The 16,894-nt window shown below is 45.0% G+C and overlaps 2 protein-coding genes across 3 annotated transcripts in view; one reads left to right on the top strand and one right to left on the bottom strand.

Annotated features, from left to right (window-relative positions):
• Prepl (prolyl endopeptidase like) overlaps positions 1-15,121 on the top strand; it is a 31,901-nt gene extending 16,780 nt beyond the window's left edge. For both annotated transcript variants that reach the window (XM_059248565.1, XM_059248566.1), the window contains 9 exons: positions 265-481; positions 980-1,165; positions 6,435-6,632; positions 8,026-8,201; positions 9,478-9,694; positions 12,750-12,899; positions 13,320-13,443; positions 14,580-14,653; positions 14,958-15,121. In XM_059248565.1, coding sequence (XP_059104548.1) covers positions 265-481; positions 980-1,165; positions 6,435-6,632; positions 8,026-8,201; positions 9,478-9,694; positions 12,750-12,899; positions 13,320-13,443; positions 14,580-14,653; positions 14,958-15,047 — 1,432 coding nt within the window. In that variant the 3' untranslated portion in view covers positions 15,048-15,121. The remainder of the gene's footprint in view (positions 1-264; positions 482-979; positions 1,166-6,434; positions 6,633-8,025; positions 8,202-9,477; positions 9,695-12,749; positions 12,900-13,319; positions 13,444-14,579; positions 14,654-14,957) is intronic.
• A 411-nt stretch (positions 15,122-15,532) lies between these two features.
• Slc3a1 (solute carrier family 3 member 1) overlaps positions 15,533-16,894 on the bottom strand; it is a 33,788-nt gene continuing 32,426 nt past the window's right edge. Inside the window, exon 10 of the mRNA XM_059248355.1 lies at positions 15,533-16,131. Coding sequence (XP_059104338.1) covers positions 15,688-16,131 — 444 coding nt within the window. The 3' untranslated portion in view covers positions 15,533-15,687. The remainder of the gene's footprint in view (positions 16,132-16,894) is intronic.

Below are 16,894 nucleotides of genomic sequence, written 5' to 3' on the forward strand. Positions count from 1 at the left end.
GGACAGTGACAGCCATTCCAGATGACACCATTGATTCCAAATGTCTCCCAGGGTTTTTAGCTCAGCTCCAGCTCATATTCCTACTTCTAAACGTACCCTTTATGTAAATATATGTATGGAGATATAATAGTCGGATCATCTGAGGCTTACCTCTCACATAGCTGATAATATTCCAGAAGGGGAAAGTGGACTTTCCTGCCCAAACCCCACGTCTGCAGCCAGGGCAGTAGTGACGTAACGAAACCCTGTTTCTTTCCTTTCTAGCTATTTCGTTTTCCTCTACCTTACAAAAGACAGCCGTTTCCTCACCCTCAACATTATGAACAAGACGACTTCCGAGGTGTGGTTGATAGATGGCCTGAGCCCTTGGGACCCACCAGTACTGATTCAGAAGAGGATCCATGGGGTCCTTTACTATGTTGAACATCGAGATGATGAATTATACATCCTCACTAATGTTGGAGAACCTACAGAATTCAAGGTAGTTCTCCATTCTGCTCGTTCCCGTTTGGGATCGCCAACCTTCCTTGCTACAAGGGAGAATGGGGGAGGGTTTAAGTGTGTGATTGACACTGCCTTCCTGTACATTGTCAATCCCATTTCCCTCCCATTATTTCTCTTCCCTTACAGCTAACATGTCTACCTACTATGCTTGTATTTAAAGCATGTAAATGAAACATTCTGTGCTGTTTGTGTTGTAAAAACCAAACTTGGTTGGCCTAACAGAGCACAGTTTAAGTCCTGATTGTGAGTTGGCAGTTGGATTAGTCTAGGCAGACATACCAATGCATCCATTGTCCACTGGTTGACTGTCTCTCCAGCTGCTAACCTGGCCTAAAGTGGTGACATTCATACTCTGTCCGTGATCCAGACTTCCTAGTGACAGCTAGTTTGGTCCCTTTTCAGTGATTTCATCCCTGAAGGCTGAGACTTAGTTAGTGTCTTGTCACCTAGATCTCTTCTAACCTTGTTCGTACAGCTGATGCGGACCGCAGCCGACGCCCCTGCTATCATGAACTGGGATCTGTTCTTCACAATGAAGAGAAATACCAAGGTCATAGACATGGACATGTTTAAGGATCACTGTGTCCTGTTCCTCAAGCACAGCAACCTCCTCTATGTTAACGTCATCGGGCTGGCGGATGACTCCGTTCGCTCGCTAAAGGTACGTCCACCTGCAACAGAAACACAGCTCAGCTTAACAGAGCATCGAAATTGGAATGCCATGTACTTCTCCTAAAAGAAATTTAATTTACATGGATTTTAGCACTCTGGCTTTTTATCAGGTCTAGATTTATATAATATAAATATAATTTATATTGTATTTATATTATATGCTTTGAAAGACCTTGGTTTTTTTTGTTGTTTGTTTTTTTGGGTTTTTTTTAGATTTATTTATTTATTATATATACAGAAGAGGGCACCAGATTTCATTACAGATGGTTGTGAGCCACCATGTGGGTGCTGGGAATTGAACTCAGGACCTCTGGAAGAGCAGTCAGTGCTCTTAACCTCTGAGCCATCTCTCCAGGCCCCGAGAGACCTTGTTTTTAATGCAGTCTTACTTAAACCAGTGGACTTCAGAAATAGAGTCAAGGGTCATTGTGTTTTTTCTTTCTACATAGCTCTGTGGTCAGGGATCTTATCGTCTGTGGAGCGGCAATAACCAAGACCTACTTGGTAGCTAGTACCCAGCCACTGACGGCTGCCTGCCCAGGCCACACCCCAGAAGGGCAGTATCATATCTCTGTATTTCCAGCACATGCTTGTATCTGTATCGCCTCTCTGTGCCAGTTTTTTATCCATGAGGTACATACCTGCTTCCTTTCAGTACATGGGTGTCACTGGTCTCCATGAAAATGGCATGTCTAACTAGTTAACACTGTCTGTGGCTGCCAAGGCATGAACAAATGCCTCCAGAAATGAACCTAATGAATGAATGAATGAATGATTGAATGGCAACCTTACTGTCCATTGTGAAAGCAGCATTAAGTGAATTAAGGTTGTAAGCCCTGAAGAGAAGAAGGTGGTCCTGACTCTCCCTGATAGGGAGAGAATTATTGAGTGGATTGGCCAGCAAGCAGCTTAAGCCTTTTTAAATAACACTCCGGTATTGTCAGAACTCCTATTAAAATACAGTCCTGCCAACTCCATGGCTGTTTATTGAACTCCTGTGTGCAAGATGTCATATACAGCATCATGGAATAGTAAAACAGTAGAATAAAACATCTGGCCTTAATGAATTAAGTGTTTTATGATGTTAGACAAACATCAAAATACAAAGCATAAGTTAGTTTTAAATAAGAGATTTCAAAAATAAAATGTAGAACTTACAGGACGGGAAGAGTTTATGGCTCAGAAAAGCTTTTGTAGGATAGAGAAACTAGAATGGATAAATAGGAATTTAATGTGCAGTATTAAATAGAAATTTAATATGTCGTATCCAAGAATGAGAAAGCCATGCAAACACAGCTCTAAGCTGAAGTCCATATATCTTCAGGGAACCGATTCTTAAATATGTTTTGTTAAAGCAGATTACATTTCTGGAGGAAGAAGTTAGGACGTGATGCTTTTTAAATGTGACTGGTGTGTATAAATTATAATGAAGGGAACAGTTAGTGTTTAGTTTGAGGTGTTGGAGTTATACTTCATGAGATTATTAGGCAACTGTATTAGTAAAGGTTGGAGCAAACAGGACCCAGGGAGATGAATTTCAGGATTGTTACACGGATACAAATAAATAATGGGAGCCTGTAACCATTAGAATCGTGGAGCGGCTCCCTAAAAATCAAAATGCTAAGTTTAACATTGAGTCTCTTAGATGTCTGTGTAGGTGTCCTGAAATAAAAATGGTCATCGCTTCAGGACTTTGCTTACAGTCTCTGTTTGAGTGGGAGCTCCACCTCACACAGCTCCTCCCCAAACTCACCCCTTCAGAGCCCGCCAAACACAGCTCCTCCCCCAGAGAGGCTCAAGACCACTCCCACAGGGGTTATATAAGCTGCGTCCTAGAAAACAGATTCGTGATTTTTCTGGTCTCCTCCCTTCTCCTCTGGGGCGTAGGGGGCTCAGGGCGGCAGGGGAATTGCCCGGGAGCACTTTACCCCTTAAACCTGGGCTTTTCCTGATTTGGTCTGATGCGGAGAGGCCTTCAGGAGGCCTAAAACTTACCAGTCTCCATCTGCTGTGATTGGAAATCTGTCAGTATATCCTCATTGTGGTCTATATAAATAGGGATGGGAAAAATATGTTATTTCTAGCAATGTATGTATTACAATTATATATATCAAGAAAATTGGGAATGCCGTGCAGAGATTTTCTGCTCTAAGATTAGACTTGTAGGGCTGGTATAGCCCAGGCTGACCTTGAACCTCTGTTCCTCCTGCCTCCCCCTCCCACGTGCTTTCGAGTGTTACAGCTCTGGAGGGAACGATATCCTGACTTGTCAGGAAGTCAGGCTATACACTGAGGCTGGAATGTGGCAAGGGATGGTCTCCCTGCAGGGTGTAGCAATCCTGCTCCTCGCCGTTATATCTGAGCTCTACAAATCTATTGTTTCTTCTTCCGCTCCGCCCAAGATGTTACTTCTTTTTGACTCTGCTAAGGGGAAGCCCCTGCAGAAATGTAGCAGTCTCCTCTGGCTTTGGCCACAAGTTACTACTTTTTTTCTGCTCAGCACCTCCCCTCCCCCTCTCCCAAGGGAACATCTCAGCAAAGGTTCTTCTGCTCAGTGCAGGCAAAAGAAGATCTTCACCCAAAACCATTTAAGGAAGAGATTTATTCGGAAAGGAGGAGTACAGGATAGTGGCTGCCTCCACCAGGGTGGAAAAGGACAGCCATGACTGAGCAGGCAGAGGGGCTTGTATAGGGTTTCTTAGGGGCGGAGTTTCTCCAGGGAGAGTGTTTTCTGCTCAGGGATTGGTTAGTTTTCCTGCTCAGGGATTGGTTGGTTTAGTGGGTCAGGGGCAGATTTGGCTCTGGTTTCAGGGCCAAACTGTGTATCTTTCACTGGCCCTTTTTAGCCTTTTGGCTCTAAGTTTCAAGGCCAGGGTGTATTTCTTTCCCTGGCTCTGATTCTAGGGCCAAAGTGTGTTTCTTTGGCTCTGGTTTCAGGGCCAGGGTGTGTTTCTTAGGTTCTGGTTTCAGGGCTAAAGTGTTTCTTTCACTGGCTCTGGTTTCAGGGCCAGGGTGTGTTTCACTGGCTCTGGTCTCAGGGCCAGGGTGTGTTTCTTTCTCTGGCTCTGGCTTCAGGGCCAAGGTAGGTTTCTTTGGCTGACCCTTTTAACCAACCGTGCTGGGATTATAGGCATGGACCACCACACCTGGTTTTATGTGGTGCCAGGCTTTGAGCCCAAGGCTTTGAGCTGCTAAGCAATCACTCTTCCAGTTGAGCTATTATCCCAACCCCAAAGACTAAGTAACGCTTGGAAGTAAATATGACCTTTTCTTATTTTTAATAAGTATTCTCATTTAACAGTATCCACACACACACACACACACACACACACACATTTGCCATTTCACAACAGATGCTGACTTTGGTTTCTGCTGTATCGAGTATCTCATCACTCTCTGGCCTGTTTCAAACTATAGGTACCTGCTGTGCCCCGAATCTTCTTCTAGGTCCTCATCAAAGAGAGGACGTGCCATGTACTACTTAAACGTAATTGTATTATTGCATGATGCTGGATAACACTGATAAAAACCCGTAGACCATGCTTTAGATAAAGGACAAAATCTTTAGCCCCAGTGTGAGTAGTTAATAACATGTTTCCATGTAAAACATCAATGTCTAGTGGACACTTGACCAAAAGATCTTTCTAAACACAATCTCTAGCGATGGAAATGTTAAAGTTTTCATGTATTATTTCTTATCATTGGTCATCATGTCATCAGTATTTTCTGATTTTTTTTATTTTAAAAAAAAAAGAAAAATATTTGATTGCAATACCTGGAAGGTAAATTGAAAATGCTATATTGTAATACTAGGGGGCGGAGCCAGGGCCTTGAACATACTGGACAAACTCAGCCACTAAGCCATACATCACCCCCACCCCCAAGCCCAAGCAATGTTTTGCTGGATGCTGTCATCAGCTTTATTTGCGAGAGAGTCTATTTCTGGGCCAAATTTCTTTCAGTCCATCACACAGCTCAGTGGGAACCATGGCTTAAGATGCCCTTGAGACAGCTAATATTTCTGTACTGCCTGGACAAATTTCAGAGTCCATAGCCTAGCAACAGTTCTTGTTATGATTAAAGCTTTAACCTTGGTCTCTTAGTTTTAGAAAAGCCCAGACTTTGATCTGTTGGTACCAGTTGTCCTAAAGCTAAAACAACATATTCCATGGTCATAGTTAAGTTTTACCGAAAGGTGGAAGAAACCTTGTGCCCCTGTGGGCCAAGGGATCTTGTACTTACACTGACAATTACGAGGCTCGTCTTACAAGTAGAGATCCTTCCCAAATGTGTGTCCTTGTTAGTTTCCCTGGAAATAGACCCTGGGTTCCCTGGGGAAACGTGCCTGTCCACGGTGCTCTCTGGCGGTGGTTTCTGCAGGTGAGAGTCTGTATCGTGATGCTCTGTATTGGGCAGCAGTGCCCGCCAGCGAGGTGGTGCCGAGACCTCTGGTTTTCTAAGGCATCTGCTCTTTCTACAATTACTCAGAAAAAGAAAGCACTTTTCCTTTCACATTCTTACTCTCAGTACCTTCCGGGCACTCTGTCCACCTCCTTACCAGGCTTGTTTAAAAGGTGTAAGTGGGATGTTAGTGGAAGGCTTGAGGCTGGACCCTGCTGCTCTAAGAGAAGGAATTTTGATTCCTTTCCTTTCTTCTTAAAGTTAAGGATCTTGAGCATAATAGCTACGAGTCTCTCTGAGTCATTGTGCCTGGAAAGGTTTTGTTCTGCACAATGGTTCGCCTCGAAGCTAAAGTTAGAAACAAATTGTAAATGCTTTAGTGCTGCTGAGCCCGTTTGTAGCCCTGGAATAATAACTCTCATCACTGGCTGTCCAGGCAGCGGGGTAAGGACTGGTGGGAAAATCATTGAAAACATTCACTGGAGGGGCTCTGTAAGAGCAGGGCGGAGGGCTGTTGCTGGGGTTGGACTGTTATTTCATTTGCTCTTATTCCTAGCCATTTGGTTATTTTATCATCCAGGTTTGTATTCCCAAATAAATATGAGCAATTTCATTTAAATCTGGAGTCATGATAAACCCATTTCCTGCATTTCTTTTTTTTTTTTTTTTTGCATTTTTTCCTTTATTGGTAATTTATATAGGGTTTGATTTGTTCACTTGAAATCTGTTTTGTCACAATGAAGTAATTCTCAAATGATGTATCATGTGATAACAGAAAGTAGATATCCACGTGGTGTTGTTTGGAGCAGACTCAGAAACTTCAATATTAATTAGTGAAAATATTGTTTGTTCTTCAGCTCCCTCCTTGGGCCTGTGGATTCATAATGGACACCAGTTCTGACCCAAAGAACTGCCCCTTTCAGCTCTGCTCCCCAATAAGACCTCCGAAATATTACACATATAAATTTGCAGAAGGCAAACTGTTCGAGGAAACGGGACATGAAGACCCAATTACAAAGACCAGTCGTGTTCTACGCATAGAAGCCAAAAGCAAGGTAGGTGTCGTGATCTCAGCTTTCAGCTCCCTGATACTGCAAATGCACCGTGCCAGGGACTTCAGAGTCGGGGCCACATCAGCACTATTGTTGGAAAATCCTTTATACTATAAAAGGTCCAGATGATTTTAGGATACATAGATTTTTTTCCTCTTAATTTTAATACACGTTTTTACTTTAACATGGACTTAAATGATCTCTGACTTGCATGCTAAGCTTCATTTCACGTGCTTATGTTTGAGTTGCAAAGTTGAATTAATAAAAAGAGTAAAGAGTCAAAGTTGGCACACAGTGATGGTAATAATTTTGAGAGTGCGGTAAGTAGCTGATTGGAGTAGACCAGACGAATACAGTCTGAGCCTCCATGAGGCTTCACTGTGGCAGAGACAGTGCCAGAGGCTGAAGAAATCGTTGCTGATGATGCATTGACAGCCACAACAGAGAGCATGTTGAGTGCATCGGAAATTGTGAAGGGACCTTGCCTAGTCTGGCGAGATCCAGGCAGTCTTTTCTGAAGCAGGGCTGTTTCAGGGAGCACATCTGTCTTAGTTAGGGCTTCTACTGCTGTGATAAAACACCACGACCATAAACAAGTTAGAGAAGACAGGGTTTACTTCAGTGAGAAAACCATCTTCTCTTCCTAGTACTCACATGTTGGCTCACAGTCACCTGCACTCCAGCCCCAGGGAATATGACACCTGCCGGTCCCCAAGGGCACTGCACGCATGTGATGCAAGCATACACGCAGACAGAACACCCATACATATAAAATAAACTATTTTAATTAGATTCATAGTTAGCTAGGCCTTTGAAGGATGCAGAGAGCCACCAGTGTGGTCTGAGCGAGAGTTCATGTACTAATGTTGAGCGCTGTGACATTCTGGGGTCAGAAAATAAAGCCGGTAGGACTTTTTAATCAGCTTATTTGTAACTATTCAAAGATAGGAATTGTCAATATCGAGCCTTAGGCACAGAGAGTATGTTATACTAAAATTTCCAACCTAAATGGGCATTTTGGCTTGACCTGCAAGAACTAATACTGGGCAATGAAGAGTGCTTTTCGAGTCATTTTCCTACTGGGAGAAACTGCCAGTGTTCAAGCCTGGCCTGCTGCTCTTTTCCGGCTCGTTATAGACCAGCGGGTAGCTGAAATCCAGAGCTATGTGTACAGATGTCATAGCCTCACAAAGCTGATGTCCAGTTCAGAAAGTAGCGTACTGGGGAGTGCCCTTCATGATACTTGAAGCTGGGGTTAAGCATTTTAAAACTCTCCTTTCGTGGGGGGTTGGCTCCGTGGTAGAGCCTTTGCCCAGCAGATACCCCGATCCCCACCACTGCAAAGAAACAAACTGCAAAGATGTTTCCTTACGTGCTACTGATTCTTCCTTTCCAGGATGGAAAATTAGTACCAATGACAATCTTTCACAAAATGGATTCTGAGGACTTGCAGAAGAAGCCTCTCTTGGTCCATGTATATGGAGCTTATGGGATGGATTTGAAAATGAACTTCAGGCCTGAGAGGCGGGTCTTGGTAGACGATGGATGGATCCTAGCGTACTGCCACGTTAGGTGAGTCAGCACGTTTCTCCTGGCAGATGGTGCTAGAACACTGTGATGACAACTATAGTAATGATATGTCAGGGACCAGGTGGTGGCGGCAGCACACGCCTTTAATCCCAGCACTCAGGATGCAGAGACAGGCGGACCTCTGTTGAGGGTTGTATAGTAAGACCCTCTCTTAAAAAACCAGAACCAAAACCAATAGATTCAGGGTCAAAAGCTCACTTTTCATTTGTGGATTTGGGGTTTATGTATCCCTAAGCCTGGTAGATCTTGATTCAGATAACAGGTTAGTTTGGCCCAAGAACAAAAGAATAGTTTTTAGGACCTCTGAGTAGATACAGCAGTGTCTGTACTTGATCAGTTACATTCTTATTTCCATGCAGTCTCCTGAATTCAGGTTTCTTTCTTTCAAGTTTTTGAGAACGGGGTCTGTCTTTGTAGCTGCAAACTCATGACCTTTCAAGTGCTGTGACTCAGTGCACCTAATGTAGGCTTTTCTCACAGAGCCTCTCTAAGCTGAACTTCCTTTTCCCATCTAATTCCCATTTTATTGTAGCTGTTCTCAGAACAGCATTATATTTTTATTTCTACTTAAAATCTTTTCTCTCTCCCTATCTCCAGAACAAAGTCCAGATTTCTCAGTAAAATTCTCATGATCTGGCTTCTCTCTGTAGGGTATCCACTGGCCAGGTGCCCTCAGATGACATGCTCTGCCCCTCCGTGGCCTGGCACGTGCTGTGTTTTCGATGAGTCTTAGTTCGCCCTTCCTTACCCTTCCAGAAACCCGCTTCCTACACAGCTCAGTTCAGTGTCATTTCCAATGCGTTTGCGCTCCTGACCCATCCGCCCTCACCCCATTCCTCCGCTCAGGTAAAGCTTAAACACGTGTGTGTTACAGCGGTGACCATCGTGCCTGGTGACTGTGGTTTGCTTTCTCAGGCCACTCTGAGCCACTCCACGGGCACTTCTGCCTGTGCGTATGTTTAAGGTCTGCCCTCGGACAGTCCGTAGTAAGAGGTCAAGAGGAACTCAGGCATAGCTGTTAAGTCAGTTTTTGATTATCTTGACAGTCGGCAGCTTTTTGTTTTGTTTCCTGTGATGGGCTACACCTTACTGGTTTAGGCTTGGCTTAGACAGTCTCTGTTGTATATTTCCTCTTGCTGTTTTCTCCCAGCCTTTAAAAGCACAACCACAGTTCTGAGCTCTAGTGCTACACACAAGCCTGTGATATAGTTTGCTGACCTCTACTGTATCCTTTTTTTTTTTTTAACTTCCACTACAGGGGTGGTGGCGAGTTGGGCCTCCAGTGGCATGCTGATGGCCGTCTAACCAAGAAACTCAATGGCCTTGCTGACTTAGAGGCTTGCATTAAGACGCTTCATAGCCAAGGCTTTTCCCAGCCGAGTCTAACCACTCTGAGTGCTTTCAGCGCTGGAGGGGTGCTTGTGGGAGCATTGTGCAATGCTAAGCCCGAGCTGCTGAGAGCCGTGACCCTGGAGGTGAGTACTCGCGGCTTGCAGCCCGGCCGCTGTGCCACCGTTCAGAGAGCGAAAGGCATAGCAACGCTTTTAAGTTTAAACAGAACTGTGCTCTAGGAGAACTTGTGAAATTATCTTAACTCCACTCTTTATTCTCCCCGGACAATGGTCTTCACAGGTTTTGCAGGATTTTCACTGAGGGACTAATGGCTGACCCCAGTGAGTCTTTGCTGTTGTTCAGAACATTTAGAAAGTCAAAGGGATATGTGTGTCGTGGTTCCAGAAGTCTGGTGACGTGTCCTGTGAGTCTGGATGCAGTGTGTCCTCTGACACCTTGTCCATGTGACAGTGTACTGCCCAGCCACGTTTTATTTCTGGACTTAGATACGATTTGTAGATGCCCCACTATTTTCTTTCTTTTCTTTTCTGCTGTGTAGCTAGTCAGCCAGGCCTCATGCTCACAGTCCCTCCCTCAACCTCTTAAGTGCAAGGATTTGAAGTGTGTACAGTACATCTGGCCATTCTTGGGGCTCTTTTGGGTGTAGTCCTGTGCTTTGACTGAACAATTCAGAAAATGCCCTGTAATCTTTTCCCAGTCTCCAAATTGTGAAGCATCAGGCTTCACATCCATCTTCTTCTATTTCCTACTTAGACAACCTGGAAAATAATTACTGGAGCAGTACAGAGTAGTTCTTCTCAGGGTGTGTGTGTGTGTGTGTGTGTGTGTGTGTGTGTGTGTGTGTGTGTGTGTTTGGAGCAAGAAGTAGTAAGTTAAATAAATATTAAATAATTTGACCTGGAAATCTGTTTTTAAAAAAAATATCCATTATGGAGGAAATAAACTTAGCCATAAAGATAATAACAATAGAATCACTTTCAATAGAAAATGTACAAAACTACACAGAGAAACCCTGTCTCAAAAAACTAGATTCAAGGCCAGCCTGGGCTACCAAGTGAGTCCCAGGAAAGGCGCAAAGCTACACAGAGAAACCCTGTCTCGAAAAAACCAAAAAAAAAAACCAAAAAAAAAAAAAAAAAACTAGAAAAAAAAAAAAAAAACAAGAAAATGCAGCTAACCTTGAATTTTAGAAATAAGAAATAACCAGAAATGCAGATGTAAGGATATTTATTTCAGTTACTTATTACAATGAAGAATTAGGGACAGCCTAAATATTCAACACAAAGTATTTGTATATGAGTCAAAGTCATTGATTATAAGCACCCAAAGTTCTGGCTAACTGAAGCAGAAAGGGTTTGCTGGAGTAGTAGATAAGGGTAGGTGTGTCAGAACCAGTGCCAGAGGGCTGCACACCCAGAAACAGAACTGGCCGGTGAGGCAGCTATTGGGGAGCACAGAGCACCTCACACTGCCGTCGCTGCTTCTGAAAACTGGACAGACGTCACACATGGCCTGGTAGATTCTCCACGATGGCCATCTGTGCAGTAGAGCTGGGCCCCTCCTAACAAGGCTGGCAGCTTTGTGGGTGCAGAAGAGGCATCCTGCTGGGCAGCCTGAAGGGATCACAGCGCCCTGGACTCCATCAGTGGCACTGTGAGGGAAGCTGGTAAGCAGCTGTTCTGGAAAATAGAGCTTTAGATGAAAAGAGCAACTTCCCTGTAATTAAATGTTTTTTATTTTTATTTTATGTGTATGGGTGTTTTGCCTGCATGTATGTCTGTGCATCACATACATTCCTGGAAACCTCAGAGGGCAGAAAGGGTTTTGAATCCCCAGAAACTGAGTTATAGACAGTTGTAAGCCACCTTGTGGGTCCTAGGAATTGAACCCAGGTCCTCTAGAAGACCAGCCAGTGCTCTTAACTGCTGAGCCATCTCTCTATCCCTTATAAATGTTCCAATAATAATTAAGGCCAGTAGATGTTTTTCATCTTCTTTTATCTTGGATATTTTCCAGATCTTCTATGTAAGTACTATTTAGGAACTTCCTTGTAAAATTCCAACAGGTGGAGCAGAGTTTGTAGGTTGTTGGTGCTTTTCTCACTGTTAAACATTCTAGTTGGGTTGGGGATTTAGCTCAGTGGTAGAGCGCTTGCTAGGCCCTGGGTTCGATCCTCAGCTCAAAAAAAAAAAAGTTCTAGTCATGGTCGTAAAGTAACAAAATCTACTGTCATAACTATTTTTAGTGTATAGTTCAGTGTTAAGACATTTACTGTATTATGCGGTCAGTCTCCAGATGTCAGTTTTTATCTTTCAAAACTGATACACATACCATTGCACAGCTCTGCCTCCCTCCCTCCCAGCCCCGGGACGCCACCCTCTGCCCTCCGTCCGTCCGTCCGCACAGTCACCTCTTGTAAGTGGCGTCCTGTCAGGCTTACTCTTTGACGGTGCCTGTCTGTCCCGCTGAGCTGACCTGAGATTGCATTGCGAGAGGTTCCGGGGCTAGTCGGCACGGTTGCACCCCGGTTTGCTTACCCACTGTCGGCACGGTTGCACCCCGGTTTGCTTACCCACTGTCGGCACGGTTGCACCCCGGTTTGCTTACCCACTGTCGGCACGGTTGCACCCCGGTTTGCTTATCCACTGTCGAGTTCCTCAGGAAGACCCTGTCTCCAGCTCTCTGGGGACGTGCTAGGAAGGGGTTGCCAGGTCAAACGGTAAAGGTCACTTTTGTTCTTTCGAGGAGCTACCATGCTTTTTGCCACAGTGACCCAGCCATTTACACTCTAGCCCACAGTGCCCAAGTGGTACAGCAGCTTCTCTGCATCATCGCCATCTTGAACAGCCCTGGCTGTTGTGGGGTTGTTTTCACTATAGTAGCCATCCTAATGAAGGCAGAGCTAGCTGCATGTGTTACTTTTGGATAATTAAAAATAGAACAGGCACCAGGCTGAAAACAAAACCTGTGAAATTGGAAGGTGATTTCTTTGTGGTTCTATAAATGTCTGTTACGGAGTTGGAGTGCTCTCCAGGCAGCTGTGAGTTAGCAGCTGTAGTTCAGACTGAGCTGTCTTCTGCACACCAGGGTATGTGTTTATTATGCGGGAGCTTCGTGACGTTCATTTGAGCAACCTTGGGGACGATATACAAGTCTGGCTTCTTTTTCTTTGACTAGGCACCTTTCTTGGATGTCCTCAACACCATGATGGACACCACACTTCCTCTGACACTGGAGGAGTTAGAAGAATGGGGGAATCCTTCCTCTGATGAAAAACACAAGAACTACATAAAACGCTACTGTCCCTGTCAAAACATTAAACCTCAGGTAGGAGCCGCAGTTGCAATCCACTGCCCTGAAGCCATCCAGACAACTGAAAGGCACTCTCTGAGCTGAGGCGAGAGTTAAGAGGCCTCTCAGACATTTCTGCTTCCGATACCTAAACATCTTTCAGTGTCTTGTCTGCTCGTACTCCACGTTTGCCTCAGTTTAATACCTCAGGAGAATAGCGTTCCTGGCCCCTGATCCAGTATAACTCAGTGAGATGAGGTCCTGATCTCTCTGGACAGGAAACGGCTGCCCCAGGTAACAGGTAGCCTGGTACACAGGGCTGAGGCCTACTCACGAGTTTCAGATGAGAACACCCTCCTAGCACTTGGGGGCACAAACGAGAGGTAACTCTTTTCATGATCTGTAGGGTGGAAGGACTCACGGGTGATGTAAACACCATGTATCTGTTCTCTTCAGCATTACCCCTCAGTTCACATCACAGCCTATGAAAATGATGAGCGAGTGCCTCTGAAAGGAATTGTAAACTACACTGAGAAACTCAAGGAAGCCGTCGCGGAGCATACGAAGGAAGCAGGGGAAGGTAGGACACTGTCTGACCAGGGACCCTGGCTGACAGGACCGCCCTCAGCCGTACTTCCTGTACAGACCAAACCGTCCGCCTGTCATGCAGGACAGACTCCTGTGCTGACCACCCAGCTGACGTCCATGTAGCCATAACCACCTCAGCTCTTCAGGGATAGTGTTAAATAAAGCAGGCAGGCCTCAGAGCAAACAGTAGATGTCCAGTGTAACTTGGAAATCTACACACAGACTCACTCAGGAAACAGTTACCGAGACAGCCTATCACTGCTTTTACGTCATTCATTTTCAGTGGATCAGAATTCTTCTGGGGCTGGAGAGATGGCTCAGTGGTTAAGAGCACTCACTGTCTGCTCTTCTAGAGGACCCAGGTTCAGTTCCCAGCACCCACATGGCAGCTCACGACTGTAACTCCAGTTCCGGGGGATCTGGTGCCTTTTCTGCTCCAGAGGATCCTGCATGCCTTTGGGGTACATAAGCTCACACAACCACATACAAAGAAAAATCAGAGATAAAAAAGTCAGTAAAAACAACTCCTCTTTTTGCCTTAAAACTGCCCAATAAGACATTCTGAGTTTGGAATTGGGAGGGGCCGCCTCTAAGTCTGCCTGTACCCAGCTCCAGTTCTCACTCGCCATTGCTGTGGCTGGTGTTTCCAGGGTCCCAAACTCTCAGGTTCCACAGACCAGTGACGCCCCCCCAGGTCACAGCCACTGACCCCCTCCTAGGTCACAGTCACTGACCTCCTCCTCCTAGGTCACAGTCACTGACCTCCTCCTCCTAGGTCACAGTCACTGACCTCCTCCTCCTAGGTCACAGCCACTGACCCCCCTCCTAGGTCACAGCCACTGACACACACACATCCCCCCCCAGATCACAGCCACTGACTTCCCCCAACAGGTCACAGGTCACAGCCTTCTCTCTGTGTGCCAGTCCAGGCAGGACCCAGCTTCCTCAGCCATTAGGTGTCTTGCTTCCCCTGGTATAGAAATTGGCGTTCTGCACCATCTCTTTGGTGGTAGTGATGATGCCTTTGTTCTTTGTCCCTTTGCTATTTGAGTAAAGTACTCAAAAGGAGAGGGCAGTATGGGTCTCAGTTTTCTGACTATCTGATCGCTTTTCTGTTAATTCTTTCAGGCTATCAGCCTCCCAACATTATTTTAGATATTCAGCCTGGAGGGAACCACGTGATTGAGGATTCTCACAAAAAGGTATGCTATCCATCCCCTGTGCGTGGACAGAGTCCTCGGTGGTAGATGTATTGCGTTCGCGGTTTCCAGTGGTCAGGGCAGGGTTTCTGGCAGAGCTGCGGCACAGATGTCAGGCCAGGGGCATGGGAAAGCAGGAGGGGGCCTGCTCTAGGACTCCGGGTACCAGTGAGGGAGCCTGCTAAGAAATGGCTGGGTCCTGCTGTTAGAGAGTGCTTGCTCCGTCCTGGAGCAGACTCAGGTTCGCCTGGATGAAGACAGCCTGGGGAACCCTGGGATTCTGTCTAACCTCAGATGTTTCTTTTAGATCACAGCCCAGATGAAATTCCTGTATGAGGAGCTTGGACTTGACAGCACCAATGCATTCGAGGATCTTAAGAAATACCTAAAATTCTGAAATGCTGCCTTCAGCTGGGAACCAGAAACACGTGGAAATAATAATTAGTCTTATTTCCAGTTGGGTTAGCAAAAGTGAGATTTTTTTTTAAGTTATTACATAATTTTTTTTTAAGTTGTTTCTTCATGTAAATTTTGCTTAATGTACTTCTCACTTGTACCGTTCACACCAGCACATACCCTTAGCCTGGGAAAGTACGGTCCTGCTCCTTAGTAGGATGTGGAGAAGGAGCCAGAAGGCCTGGGCAGGAGACCGCCAGGCCTCCCTTCCAATCAGAACAGCTTCATGCCTATTAATAGAACTTTCTTTGACCAGTTTACAAATCAGTGTCCTTCCTCTTCGCTAGTCAATATTTTTAGACACTGGCAGTGAGTCGCCTGTCAACGCCCACAGCTCCGCTGTAAAGAAAAGAATAGCATTCTTCAGATTCAAATGCTTTAGAATTTGGGAATAATCTTTTCAACGCTTTATTGTTCTTTCAAACACTTGAGAATCTTCCCTAAAACAGTTGCATTTGTGCTACAGAAATGTAAGAATTGATGGCCACGCATGAGGCTTATTGAGCATCATGCTGTGTGTATTAATGTGTGTATGTTAAGACATCCTGGAGGCAGGGTGGCCATCTCGTGACTGGAGATTCCTAACACAGGCTGTACAGAATGTCCAGTGTGCTCGAATAGCATGCGCGATTGGAAACAAAGCATTTGTCTCTGAAAGCTGCTTGGTGATGGAGGAGAGTCTTCATGCTGTGTTCCAAGATGAGTCCTTCTCCCTTCTCCAGAGAAATGGCACGTGTATCAACGTCACTGCCTTTGGAGGCTGAATTGGTACTTAATCTTATTCTCAGTTTTGTAGGAAGACCCGATATGATTTCCTGTAGATTTAGCAGAGTTGATGATTCTCCAAAGTTCAGGACCACAGTGAAGACTTTATCTATGCCATCCATCTCTCTTGTGTACACAACAGAGTGACTGTCGTCCCTCAAAAGGCAAAACCAGCCCCTGCTGAGAAGCAGCTCTTTGGCGTGTAGTAGACTTAAATCCTGATAAAGCCTCAAGGCTGAACTCGCCTGGGTCTTTTGGACCTGTTTTTTAAAAAGAATATTCACATAAATGTTTTTGTTTTTTTTTTTTTAAGAATTATCCCCCCTCCAGAAAGAAACTTGCTTCCATTTGCCCTTTAAAATAACAGCCCAAATAAGTAAATCACTGCCAAATTATAAAGCACTTATAAATAGTTTATGTTTTCTCCTTGTCGGGGAGTCATTTCGGTATGCACAATGCTCCCACTTAGAGTTGCTGCAGAAGCCAAATTTGACTCCACTTTAGGACATTGAACCTGCTGGGATGAAGTCACCGTGCTGTGTTGTAACTGCCAGATGCCTGGAAGCAGAACCGTCTGCGGGATAACATGCAGGGCACTGTGGGTGCAGAGATCATGGGTCCCGCAGACGTGGACTCTTAGATCCCTGGTGATGGGAAGGGCACTGCAAAACTGCAGAACCTAAGATACAGAAGCCTACACTTGCTTTCTTGCTGCCCCGCCCCACCCTGCCCTGCCCCACCCCGCCCTGCCCTGTCCCACGCCATAAAAGGTTTTGTCCATTAAAGGTTTGGGTTTATTTTACAGCTACACAAAACATACCTAATTTTAATGCTGTTCTTTTCCTTTCTTTTTTTTTTTTTCTCCTCATAAGCCTTTTTCTGTTACAGATGTCATTGTGATGGCTGGTAATATGCTGGCAGAATATTTTACCGTAATTCCATTCCCTTTCCTTCTAAACATCTGCACTTGTAGTATTTCCTTACATTTTCAATCCCCTCCTCCCATGTTTTATATTATTTATT

Source organism: Peromyscus eremicus, chromosome 22 (assembly GCF_949786415.1).
Source record: "Peromyscus eremicus chromosome 22, PerEre_H2_v1, whole genome shotgun sequence".
Classification (NCBI taxonomy): Eukaryota; Metazoa; Chordata; class Mammalia; order Rodentia; family Cricetidae; genus Peromyscus; species Peromyscus eremicus.